Source organism: Thermobia domestica, chromosome 8, assembly GCF_964235325.1.
Source record: "Thermobia domestica chromosome 8, izTheDome1.hap1.1, whole genome shotgun sequence".
Lineage (NCBI taxonomy): Eukaryota > Metazoa > Arthropoda > Insecta > Zygentoma > Lepismatidae > Thermobia > Thermobia domestica.
In genome coordinates, this window is record NC_137461.1 from 292,498,151 (window position 1) to 292,512,357 (window position 14,207).

The 14,207-nt window shown below is 38.5% G+C and overlaps 1 protein-coding gene across 1 annotated transcript in view; it reads left to right on the forward strand.

Annotated features, from left to right (window-relative positions):
- Positions 1–366: 366 nt before the first annotated feature.
- LOC145692040 (uncharacterized) overlaps positions 367–14,207 on the forward strand; it is a 28,127-nt gene continuing 14,286 nt past the window's right edge. The window contains exons 1-3 of the mRNA XM_081767333.1: positions 367–484; positions 5,860–6,162; positions 13,097–13,227. Of these exons, the coding sequence (XP_081623459.1) occupies positions 425–484; positions 5,860–6,162; positions 13,097–13,201 (468 nt within the window). The 5' untranslated portion in view covers positions 367–424 and the 3' untranslated portion in view covers positions 13,202–13,227. The remainder of the gene's footprint in view (positions 485–5,859; positions 6,163–13,096; positions 13,228–14,207) is intronic.

Here is a 14,207-nt window from a genome sequence, read left to right on the forward strand (position 1 = left end):
TAACCGTAAAAAATAGTACTAGTTACATATGCAGTAGTCTCAGAATAAAATGCTTCATATAGCATTGTAAATTTACATTTTTCTTCAACACTGAGAGGGCACGGTGGCTCAATGATAAAACGCTTACCTCTGGTACGTGAGTTCCCTCGTTCGATCCCCAGCTAAGTAAATTTATAGTAAACAACATCCTGGGAGTTTTCTCTGGGTACTCTCGTTTCCTCCCAGTTTCTCATTCCACCAGTTGTTCCATCATCATTTACTTGCCTTAATCACCCGTTTCGCTTAGTCTAACAGACATAATCATAGGATGTTAAGCTGGAAGATCTCATTTCATTATTTCCTCAATACTAATCCTATTCGTTTTTACAGCTAATGGTTTAATGAGCCTGCTACGTGAACTACGATCAAGTAGATTGCAGTGGAAATGATACTAAGAATTACAATACTATTTTTCGTCTTACGTTTTCCAAATACAAGTGAAGGGGTAAGTACATGACAATTATTATATTCAAAGTACAAAATGAAAATGAAATGAAATTTTTGAGTTTTACGTCCCACGGTTATGCCGCTTAGACTAAAGGGGACGGTGATGATGAGAGATGAATGAAATGATGGAATGAAGAAAGTGGGAGGAAACGGGAGAACCCCGAGAAAAACAGGGTTTGAACCCAAGACCCCAAGCACCAGAGGTGAACGCTCTGCCACTGAGCCACCGCGGCCCCTTATTCAAAGTACAGTAACGCCTTGAAGCAGATATTATTAAAACTATAAGGCAGCTATACTTAACCCACTACAAGCAAAAATAGTTATTGCATGCAACAAGAGACATTTAGTGACAACACTTTAAAGGAGATCATATCGACAAAATTAGTTTTATTCCCACAAACTAAAGGAAGAACATTTATCTAACGTACTAATTGTTGTGCACAAAGAACTACTAGTAATGTATCTATGTAAGTTTAATTCCAGTCGCTTCCTTCTAATGTTTTTGCATCGAAAGATCCAACATATTTCAATCAAAATTTTTCTTGTAGGCTTTATATTCGGAGAACTACTGTAGTGTAACCAAACCCAAACTATCACTAAACTCAGTATGATGTGCTTATTCCGTATTTAAAAAAAAAAAAAAAACGTAAACTTGATTTAGGGGCCGTTCAAAAATGTTGTGTCCACTGATCCACAAACTAATTATTGCCCAAGATCTCAATCTTTTGATGCATCTTTTTGGATCAGTCCTAAAATTCTTGGCCAAGATCGCAATCTTTCTATCCATTTTTTTTTTTTTTGGATTATCCCTAATTTTTATTTTTTTGGCACTACTTTCCTCAAAAAATGTCCTTATTAATTTGATTGTACTATACGATGCTTGTGTACCTTTTACAGATATTCACATACAAAACAATAGTGAGTAGATCATAAGTTGCTTGATAATAATTTACTTATTATTTTTGATTAGAGTAGTGGCTACTTAACAGGGATATTAATACTTTTCATTGATTAACATAGTAACTACATAATATAAATATTACGCGTACTTTTCATTGACTAGCATAGTAACTAGTTATCAGGAAGGATGCTTCTTTCTTCAATTTATTGTTAAAGTGAGACTGTTAGAGTATAATTTACAGAATGCTTTTCCGTTGTCTTAAGTTTACATACATGTTTTAGACAAATTTCATGTGAGGCTTTTCTTACGTTATGCAATTGATGGACGAATATTTGAGAGACACCGTAAACTAACATCCACTTTCAACAATTTTCATTGTGGTTGGCGTTCCAGAACACTGACAAATGAAAAGTCGAGTTTGTTCGGGAAACATTTTGAACCTTTAAATTTAAAAAAGAAGAATGTATTACATTCGAATTGAGGAAAGTGCTATTAAAGTACATATGTTCAATATTATCTGTATTTGCGTTTGAAAAAGAAGTAGCTTCGCGCACAGACCGTCACGCGAGAACTCGCACGCGGTCGAAACGACCGATCTGTAAAATTTGACGTTAAGGAATGAATTACATATTTTTAAATGAATTGTATACTTGCCAAAAGCGGTGGTGTGTTGCAACAATACAGTCTTGGGAAGGATTAGAGGGGGGTGAGGGGAAGTTTGCTCAAAGTCACTAAACAAAATCAAAGAATATTTATTGGTGCGGTCGAAAAGACCGCGCTGCGACTTCTGGAGGGTTAAAATGAAGATGGTCATTTTGAGAGCAGAATTAAGTTGGTAAAGGAAACACATCTTAAGAGAAAATTCATTACTACAATTTCACTTTATTTCTTTATATCATTTTGTCACAGAAATACAAGAAGTAGAAATACTTTCGACAAAGTATATATTTTCAAATATTTAGAATCAATTTAATATAAGATAACCAAGAAAGTTCTGTCGCTTTTTCACTCACCACCTTCGAACATCGATATGTCACCTAAGACGTACCTGGAAGATCAAAAATAGTCCCCGTCAGCATCGACGTCCTGGAAGACCATCGATTCCATTGCGGTAGAACTTGATGGGCCGTGAAGCGAAAAAGATATCAAGTGCATTTTGTACCTCTACTAGGGATATGAACTGGCGTCCTCTAAGGTGATTTTCCAAGAAATGGAACAAGTGATAATCAGACGACGTAATGTCTGGAGAGTATAGTACATGCAACAGTCTTTCCCGTCCAAGGCATAGAATGGTGTCTCGGGTCATCCTAGCCACGTGGGGCTTAGCGTTGTCCTGTAACAGGAGGGCCCATTTGCGATTCAGAAGTGCTGGCTCCAGAATTTTGAGTTTTTCTTGAACACGGCTAAACTGCTGACAATACACAGTTGCGTTGATGCTCTGACCACCTGGTAGCAGTTCCCGATGAACGATGCCGCGAGCAGTCCACCAAACACACAGGAGGACTTCCTGCTGCTGCAGTGCTAGTTTCGGCTGTTTTCGAAACGGTTCATAGGATGATAACCAATGCAGTTAGAAAACTTTTCATAAGGAATTAGTGTAAAATAGTTTCAAAACAGCAATCCTTTTGATTAGTCTACAGAATAATCAAAGTATTTCGTTTTTAAGAAATATGAAATGTTCATGGAAGTTAAACCTTCTGAACAAAGCTACCATTCGCCTTCCATTAGTGAGACACGTGCTAGCTAAAAACAACAGATTTTTTTTCTAAAACTCTAAATTCTTCTGTAGACACTAGTTTAAGAATCCTCTACAAAATTCTGCTTTCGATGGAATACGAAAGTTATTTTTCTTTTCCCTAAAGTTATGGTCATTCGAAATGAATAATGCATCTCTCATCATATTTGTGAACAATAGCTTGTGTTTCTCCAAAAGAATCAACAATCAGCCGACAGAATTCATCTGCGAAAAAGGACACGAAGAACAACGAAGAACTCCTACAACTCCTCCATAGACTTCCCTTACATATACTTTCTCTCCACACAACGGTATATAAAAGGACGTCGACATCAAGAACATATCTGTTCCAGCTAATCATTCCTACCTTTTTTCACACTGCTGTGGGCACGTCCGCGCTGCTACGGGCAGGAGGTTTCGTTCGTCTCCACGCTGCACTGGGTAGGAGACACCATCCCACCTCCGCGCTGCTACAGGCAGGAGATTTCTAACCGTCAACCCGAAAGATCTCTGAGCTGAAACGGGCAGGAGGTTCAACCCCATAGAGAAAGGATACTTTGGGGAGACTTCGTATTCGTAGCAAAATGTGCAAAGAACTTGAATAGAAGTTTTGTAACAAAAAGATGAGGGAAAAGAAATAATCCGTGTTCTGTATCTACCATACATTATGTGAGGTGTTTTAAGGCAAAGTGGCGTAACTCATCTTTTTAACCCTTTAATGGGTAAGCATTGACAGCGTTATCATTAAAATATTTAGTTTGCTTTTGTGGTTAAACCATGTCTTCCTCATCATAATTTCGTAATGTTTAAACTATTTTTGTACTATGATTACAAAATACAGGGTGTTTATTTGAAAGCAACATTGCCATAAAATCGGTCTTATGTGCAGCTACTGAGCAGCATTGCGTATTATGGTCAAATATCATAAGAATACTCTCAGTATTTACCAACAGTTTCGTTGAAATATTTTCCCTACAGAGCAAGAAACTACAAATAAAAAAATAAATAAAAAAGAACTTTCGTGGAAGGTAGGTGATAAAGTTTCTACAATACTAAATTTGACTGTCCCCTGTTGACGAAGATTAGAAGTATCTAAAGAAGCGACCCGCAAACCATCTATATGAATAACTAGCAGCGTTCACCCCGCTTCGCTGGGGTCACCCCGGAACGCAATAAACTTTGTTACTTAGATAATTTTTACTTTTTCGCTTTCAAGTGATATGATAAAAACCATAGAAGATTGGAGTAAATGTTAACATTATATCGCCTGTCATTTATGTTAACCCGCCGAGTGACACGGTCATGTGGGTTGCATATAAATACGGTTAGATTTAGCTATGATGAGCTAACAAAGGATTTGTACGTTATGGACACTTGAATGGTCAATTATCTCAAGACACTGGTAATTGAAAATTAAAGTGATATGATAAAAACCATCTAGGGTCCAAATCTTAATAACCCCCCAAAAATGAAAGAAATTGGTTCAGCCGTATTAGCGTGATGAGCTAACAAAGGATTTGTACGTTCTCTTTTATATATATAGATGTATAAAAGAAATAATGCCAACTAAATAATTATTGAAGTTATAATTCGTGCGGATAACGCAACAGAATGGATGTTGCTTGAGAGCAACACTGCCCACTGAAGGGTTAAATAATGAGATTAAGCTATTTCCGTGAACTTGAAACCACAACCTGTTGCATGACAAGGTTGCGTATCTCAGAGTTAAAAGACCACGGCCAAAAGATGGCAGCACAAAGAACCAACTTTTTTCCGCTTTTTCTGTATCGATTCTAATAAAAGTCTCAACATCTCACAATATCTCAAAACTGAGTTAGGTCACTTTGCCATCCAACGCCTGAATGGTGAACGCACTATCAATGCTATTAGTATTTTATAATCAGTGTTACAAGTGCATTACATTCGATGTTTTCATTGCCTTACACCTAGTATTGCCAGTGTTTTTTGTGTTTGGAAGTTCTTCATCTAAAAATAGTTTTTCAGATTATATTTTCTCCACCTAGGGTGAAATATCCCTTCCTATTTGTAAATAACATCATGTTCTTCTACTCGAGGATCATCAATCAGCTGACAGAAACTACCTACGAAAAAGTACGAAGAAGGACACGGAGAACTACGAAGAACACCTACATTCCCTTCATAGACTTCGCCTCCAAAATCGGCAATTAAAAAGTATGTCGAGGGGCAGAAGACATCATTCCTACCCTTCTCTTCGCACTGCTCTGGGCAGGAGAGACTCCCTAACCTGACCTCTGATAAGCTCTAGGCAAGAGGTTTCTATTTTATCTCCGCGCTGCTCTGGGCAGGTGATATTATCTACCTCCGCGCTGATACGGGCAGAAGGTTCCTTTCGTCTTCTCTCTGGATTGAGCAGGAGATACCCATCCACTCCCACGCTGCTATAGGCAGGAGATCCAACCTAATAAAGAAAGGACTAATACTTAGAAAAAACTACTTATTTATAGCATAATGTACAAAGAGCTTGTGTATAACATTTGTAATAAAAAGATGAGGGAAGGGAAACAACCCGTGTTGCGTCTTTACCATAAAAAATCACAATAAAGAGATTACATATTTCTTTAAATCTAGAATTCTAGGATATGTAATAGTTTATATTTCTAAACAATGCTCCTTGAGATTTCAGTAAATGTGTAGAGATATTTACGAACTACTGCTATTTCATTTCCAGTGTACAATTTTTCGCTTTCTTTTCTAGCGAAGATCTGGTTTCAATGATTTGATTTTTGGAGTTGAAAGTGAGAAACACGTGAAAATAGCGAGCTACTCCTGCAAACCGAATTGGGATACCATTCCTGAGCGATGCATCGTGGAATTCCCGCCGGGAGGAGGAAGATCAAGCTACGTGGTGACTTCTGTTCAAGTGTTCGATCGTGTAGGGAACGGAAATGGAGCCTTCTATGAGAATGTAGAAGTAAAACCTCATTATGTGTATGTCGCTGGGAGGTCGAACAACTACCATGACATTCATTTTGAAGTAAATATATTTGGATACGATCCGGTAAGTTGTTATTAATGAATCTACAATATTTCTAATATACGAGTTAAGAAAACTACATTTTTAAAGTCTATCTGTATCAAGAAGGTAACATTTTTAAGGATAAAATACGCATGTTGACATGATTTCATTCGATACGAAAACAATAGAAACAACTTTTGTGGTTCCGTATTCAGTTTGATTATTCCTTTTGCGATTTTAGGATTTTTAAATTAAATTTCAGACTTTGAGTCAAGCAGCTACTGTATCATTGCTATTTATTCTAGGATTTTGGTTCGTACCTCGTTCTCTCCAAAATAAAGCAATTTTCCAAAAGGTACCATTCGCATGTCCGTACCATATACCTGCAATCCTTTCTTTCCCTAGACTACTGTGGGAAATGGATGATAAGGAATTATAGAGGGAGGAGGGAAAAGAAGAAAGAGGAAAGAAGCCATAATATACGTGTACTCTGTCCGATAGTCATGTCGACGACATAGATATATGTGTTCTTGCATTCCACAAAACCTTTTAGACAGGATTTGCAAGAAAACAAAATATACCTTTTGCATTGTACTCTTGAAAGCCAAACAGATGATGTCATGACCCTCACCAACTTTACGAGCTCCTTCTCAAAACACATGTGACTGTCTCGCAATGCAGGTATGACTGAACAATTAAAACATCCAGCAGTAATAGATGATAAATGACCGTTTTAAAAGAATTCTTGCAGGCGAAGAGACCTTAAATTGATTTACCTTCTCTCGCCTGTGTTTTGCTTATGATAACATGTAGTTCAGAGAACAGGCTAGAGTTTCCAATCAATTAGACGATAGTGTGTTATGAACAGAGTGTGAAAATTCCTCGGGTAGAGTGAAAGAACTGCTGTTCTGTATAAATCAGGAAGCAGTGTGTTGTTGAATAGGGTCATGTGAATCCACATACGTTGCGAGTGACTTTCGATCGAGATTAAATTGGAAAAATTTAAACTGTGATATTCAGAACATCTATCCGTCAAAACATCAGCATTGCAGTGGTGAACAATCTCACTATACGCCATTGATAGGGCATCTTACTTTTTCGTGACACTTGAACGTCTTCTGTCAAAATAAGGTTTGCGGATTAAATGGGTGGCATGTGATAGTACCGTCCATGGCAGCAAAACTGCTACCGCCGGCCCTGATAATAATTTATATATTTCAGTGATTCAAAAATGTGTTTTTTTAGTAGTTAGCTCCTGTAAAAACTCACAGACTGTATGCCTCGAAAACGAAGTAGTAAAAAAAATGAAATGAAATCTTTGAGTTTTACGTCCCACATTTATGCCGGTTAGACTAAAGGGGGCGGTGATGATGGGTAATGAATGAAATGGTGGAATGAAGAAAGTGGAAGGAAACGGGAGAACCCCGAGAAAACCCACGCACACGGTGTTTGTCCACCACAAATTTCACTTGGCGGGGGCTGGGATCAAACCCGGGATCCCAAGCACCAGAGGTGAACGCTCTACCACTGAGCCACCGTGGCCCAGCCAAGTAATTACAATTACAAATATCAATATGCAAAAGTGTCTGAAGTTTTTTTTTTCCACTTATTATACTCATCTCACAAGGGACGCATTCGAACCGTGACAGCTAGATATTTATGAAAATTGGTACCCTGTGGATGCTAATCATCGTGGTGATAGTCATTCGGTGCGGAAATGCCTTGTGACCGGATGAGGCTGTGACGAGTTATACCCCAAATAAGCCGGGAAAACGCGGACAATAATAAATGTATGCAGCTAACCTGATACCTACCGGAGAGGGAAACGCAACCAGGAACGTGGCAGTAGTGTCACATAAGCAGTATAGCCATCCCAACACAAACTTATAGCTTTTCAAATAGAATGTATATCATTTTATAGCATTAAAACAAATGGCATAAAACATGAAAGAAAATAAGCAAAAAGTGGGCTATCACTGTTGCCAAATAAGGGAGATATGAGGCTGTAAAGTTGAGAAATTATGGTGTCCGTACAATGAAACAAACAAATGTATAACAAGAACAAGGCTGCAGAACGACCAAATGTACAGTAGGGAGTAAACCACAACATGTACAGCATCCAGTGACTAACGGGCTTGATACATCATGTAGAGTGTGCCGCTAGGGTGAGAAATGTACGTATTTTGCCATACTATTTGTAGCTTTTCTGTTGAATGAATTGGTGTGTGATATTAAAATATTTTGCATCTGTATATTACTGGTAACCAGAATGCAGTGTGTTTTATCTTCATCGTTGTCTGACATGCTAACTATACGTTTCCTATACTTTCGACTGACATCTATCACAGTTCATTAATCTTTGCGAATCGATTCTGACGGACTTTCTTGTCACAGATTTGTTACCTTTCGTGCCACAGCTTTTCTATACTCTTTTCAAGCGCTAAGCCTTCTGTGGTTTGGTAGACATGCAGGATTTTATCTACTGTTGCAACCCCAAGGCAGTTCGTTTTGTAGCTCTCGGGAATGGTTCGAGATATAGATTCCACACAAATGCCATTGGAGTTGCTGCGCTACAGGAAGACTTGTTCACATTTCCGCATAATGTCTCATGAAACTTCTTCTTTCTACGGCAACTCTACCATTTGCCCTTTTTGGATGAATCTTGTATCAAACCCGTTAGTCAATGGATGGTGTGCATGCTGTAGTTTACTCTCTATTGTACATTTAGTCCTTCTGCAGTCTTCTTCTTCTTGTACATTGTTGATTTCCCTATACGGACCCCATAATTTCTCAACTTTAGAATTTCATATCTCCCTTATTTGGCAACAATGATAACCCACCTTTTGTTTATTTTCTTTCACGTTTTATGTATTTTTTTAATGTCATAAAATGGTATACGTTCTATCTGAAAAACTATAAATTTGTATTGGGATAGCAACACTGTTTGTGAGCACTAGTGCTGTGTTCTTGGTCACGCGTTCCGCTTCCCTAGATGTCGCCTTACCTGCATATATATTTCATTTTCTGCCTTTATCTGGCGTTTTTGAGGGTATAATACGTTACAGCTTTACCCATTCACTGCTTGGTATATGTATTATACGTAGCGGTAAACGAGGCATTTCCGCAGCGAGTGGTTATCACCACGATGATTAGCGATCCACAATCAGTTAGGGTACCAATTTTCATAAATATCTGGCTATTACGGTTCGCATATATCCCTTGTCAGGTAAGTAAACAGAAACAAATGAAAAAAGGAAAGGAAATAGAGGCCTTGAAAGTAAAACATAGACAAATTCACTAGTGTCCAGAAGATGCTGTCTACAATGCAGTGAGCAGAGTGGGTTGGTATGTCAGAGTAGGTTGGTGGGTTGCAGTGGGTCACGGTGGGTGGTGGATCGCAATGGGTCACTTGTTATTGACCCACGATCCACTGACTCACTGACCCATTTCATCTCTGCTTTGCATACCAGACATTATACCCTCTGTTTCCAGATGATAGATTTAAGCTCATTGCAGTGTAAATGTGACACATCAGTTTTGCTCTCCTGGACTGCATTGAGTGTTCTTGACGTTTTTCCTGCGAGAAGTTACGAGCCTAGGCTCCTGCCTTCTATGTGTTGTGTCGACGTGAGTGCTGATTGCTGACGTATCTCTTCTGAAGGACTGCAACTGTCGCGAGTCCTTTGTGCTTTCTTCTGTCTAGCCTATTGCGAGCCTGGCATTGGATACGTTCTTCTTGGCGGTGGTGGTCTGGCTCCAATCTGGGCGACTGCTGGTTCGTCTGAGATCGGGCATTGGTCCAGAATCTGGTCGAGAGGGGTTGCCTTACTTCGCTGAGGAAAGACAGGTCCAAGTTTTCGTGTATCTGCGCGATAGGTGTGTCCAGGAAGTGGCCTGTGATCGCCCTTGCTGCTATGTTTCGCACTGTCTGGAGGCGCCGTAGGCGGCGTACCTTTTCATCTTCCACGCCGGGTGCGCATACAGCAGTAGGGAACGAACGCACATTACATACACATTTCTGCGTGCTTCATGTGATAGTTGCGGGCTGACAAGAATCGGAAGGAGTGCCTTGAATCTTCTGTTGGCAACTGCTGTCGCTTCAATGATGTGCTGTCCAAACGTCAGCTTTCTGTCAAGGATAACTCCTGCACTGCATTTATCAAAATTTAACTTTACTTCTCATTTTTCTTTTATCGTCTAAGAAAGTCAATATATTTCATGTTGTATATTGCTTACACTCGATAATCATGCCTGTTGTTTTGTATGGTTGCGAAACATGGTTGCTTACTCTGAGGGAAGAACATAGACTGAAAGTATTTGAGAACAGGATTCTGAGAAGAATATTCGGACCCAAGAGGAACGAGAATGGGGAATGGCGGAAGCTTCATAACGAGGAACTACATAGTTTATACGGTTTACCCAACATTGTTAGGGTCGTCAAGTCCAGGAGGCTTAGGTGGGCAGGTCATGTAGCTAGAATGGAAGAAAGTAGAAACGCTTTCAAAGTCTTAACTGGTAGATCCATAGGAAAACGACCATTAGGAAGACCTAGGCGCAGATGGGAGGATAATTTTAAGATGGATCTCGCAGAGATAGGAATACAATGTAGAAACTGGATGCAATTAGCTAAGGATAGAAGTCAGTGGAGAGCTTTTGTGAACGCGGTACTGAACCTCCGGGTTCCATAGGCCATAGAGTTAGTTAGTTAGTTATTGCTTACACTTGTTCCTTTCCTTTGAAATATGTAATTCAATTTTTACCATTTCTTTATTGTTTTGCATTTTTTTCCTTTAGTGTACCTTTTCATCTTCCGTAACTTTCAATTCTAACAAAATTTATAGTAGGCCTATATTTTTGTAAAGATTGTTTAAGACTATAACAAAATACAGTTGGACGTCAATAACTCGAATGCTTTCACATTCCCTTAAACTCTCCATAACATTCGATATTAAAATAATCTCTTTAAGTCAAATGTTTAAAAAGTACAACTTCGATAAGTCGAATTTTAAGGGTTTCATAATCATATTTATAAACCTCCATAGCCCGAATTTTCGTATCTGCGAACCTCTACGAGTCGCAGTTTACCTCTGTATGTCTAATTTCTCTCGATGTGACCTCGATAACTCGAAACTATAGCTCTATGCTTCTTCGTATTGTCATTGTTGTTAATGTGTACGGTAATTGTGTTTTATTCATGTCTAATACTTTATTTTTAGTCTTCATCTTATTTAATTTAAAGAACTTTCACAACTTCGAGCTGAATGAATAAAACTTTGCATTATAGAGGTAAGAAAGGCGGCAAAACTCTTGTCGTCGCGAATTCTGTCGAAGCGTTTGAAGCTTAAAATATATAAAACGATAATCATGTCTGTTGTTCTGTATGGCTGCGAAACATGGTCACTTACTCTGAGGGAAGAACATAGACTGAAAATATTTGAGAACAAGATCCTGAAAAGAATATTCGGACCCAAGAGGAACGGGAATGGGGAATGGCGGAAACTTCATAACGAGGAACTACATAATTTATATGGTTTACCCAACATTGTTAGGGTAGTGAAGTCTAGGAGGCTTAGGTGGGCGGGTCATGTAGCTAGAATGGAAGAAAGTAGAGACGCTTTCAAAGTCTTGACTGGAAGACCAATCGGAAAACGACCATTAGGAAGACATAGGCGCAGATGGGAGGAAAACTGGATCTAATTAGCTAAGGATAGAAGTCAGGGGAGAGCTTTTGTGAACGCGGCATTGAACCTCCGGGTTCCATAGGCCATAGAGAGAGAGAGAGTTAATATAGAGGTTATATACTTACTTTCCATGAGGAGCACGGAACCTTGGTATCTCGAATTTTTGTTGTTTCCACTTCGATAACTCGAACTTGAATACTCGAGAAACTCGATACTTCAAATCTTTATCTATTCCTTTCAGCTTCGAGTTATCGATGTCATACTGTATTAAAATTTTATGGGGAAAAAAAGCGACGGTTGTAAGGTCAATCTTTATGTCGTATGTATCTTTTTACAATTCTGTCTTTGTGAATATATCTAGTCTAGAACTAGAGCGCTCACCATTGGTGCATGGAGTTCGATCCCCGGCAAAATAAGTTTGTGGTGCACAACATCGTGTTCGTCGGTTTTCTCGGGGTACTCCCGTTTCCTTCCACATTTCATTCGATGAGGATTTTTCCATCATCAATCCCTTCCCTTAATCACCCGTCTCCCTTAGCGTAATGGACATAATCGTGCAACGTTAAGCTGAAATATTTCATGTTTTGTATATATCGATGTTGTACAGCCCTTTCTTAATAAATTTGTTTCGTTCATATTCATTTTATAGCCAAATGATGGTAGCAATCGCGTACTTTCCAGTTTTGTATTGAGCATCCTAAAGCCAAGTTCTTGTTGGAAACAAATCATAAAAGTTGTGCGTAAGTTAATATGATTTTTGCATTACTTAAATTCAACTTAATGTGAAGAAACACGTTGTTCATACCGAGACTATTTGAACAGAATAAGAAGGTAAACTCTTTGACGACACTACAACATATCTATTCAGCTCACTCATCTGTTAAATAACAATACAAGGGTGTAGTTAAATTTACATTGTAGCTGCACCATCCGGTCGTGACATAATGTCACGTGATAATTAGTCCACTTTGCACAAAACTTTATTGATAAAAAAGTAATTTACTTACGATATGAAACATAGCTGAACGAGCGTCAGCGATCGAAGGGGGTTAGAAGCCCCGCTGAGCTTGTTTTATTCCACCTATGCCCCCCGTGATAATACACCGTGTATCACGTGACATTACGTCACACTTGGGATGTGCAAGTTTGATGTAAATCTAACCTCATCTGCCGTACAAGTCCAATGTTTTCTTGTAAATATGAATCTTGCATGTTTTGTCTAGGTTTTCCGTATAAGAAAATGTTTGTTTTATAATTTGGCAATGAATAAATATGGAATACCAATTCTGTTTCAGTATGAAGAGAAGAACGGTGTGGATGAGTCCATGCCTGTCAAAGAAGCCTCCAACAGTTCTAGATCTGCCAAGCCTGAAAAACAAGAAACCACAGATAAAAAATAATAGAGAGATCATTTATACATTTCAAGGTAAGTGTTGATTCAAGAAGGATTAGCATTAGAAAATAGCCTACAAGTAGTGAGATTCAAATGGACCCCTCAGAGCACCAAGATTATCAAGAAATACATACATATATATATATATATATATATATATATATATATATATATATATATATATATATATATTCTTGATTATATATAGACAGAGAAACGAGACTTTGCATAGCACCTGATAAACAGTGTTGCCAACCCAAGACAAAGTTATGTTTTTGTAAATGGAATGACTTAAATTGAATATCATCATTGGAAGCAGCAATGAAAATAAAGACAAAAGAGATTGTGAAGGAAGATCAGTGGTGCAAACTTTTGGAGAAATAACGTGTAGTATGTGTTTGTGCACACAGGGAGTGAGGTGCTAACGTTTTGTACACATTAAATCAGATATTGACAAGAATTGTTTGCGTGGTCATTAAGTCTAGAAGCATCCGCTGAACAGTGTTGCCATCAACAGAAGGTAGAAATGGACTTTGGAAGAGATACAATAACTCGGAAAAGCTCACTAGTGCTGTATGGTTTAAAACCTATAATGCAAGGCAGAAGAGCATGTGGAGTAGCCGTGGTTATATGAGATTGATAACTCACGTACTGACAGATATATTCGGTATCTTGTTAAAGCAGAGATCTAAGGTTTGCAAAAGATGGCAACGCTGCACAGCAGCGGCTTTTTTACTCTTGATTACATCATGGTTATCAGCGTTCTCAAAAGCCCACGAGTACATAAACCCATGCAAATTGAACGCTGTTTTCATATTTTTACCAAGTTGTTGGGATTCCAACCCGCTGTGCAGCGTTGCTACCTTTCACAAACCTTACTTGTCAGCTTTTACAAGATATCGTATATCTCGGTCAGTTATCGATCTCGCTTAACTACGGTTCTACTCCTCATGCTCTACATTATAGGTTTTAAAGCATACAGCACTTGTGAGCTTTTTCGAGTTATTGTATAT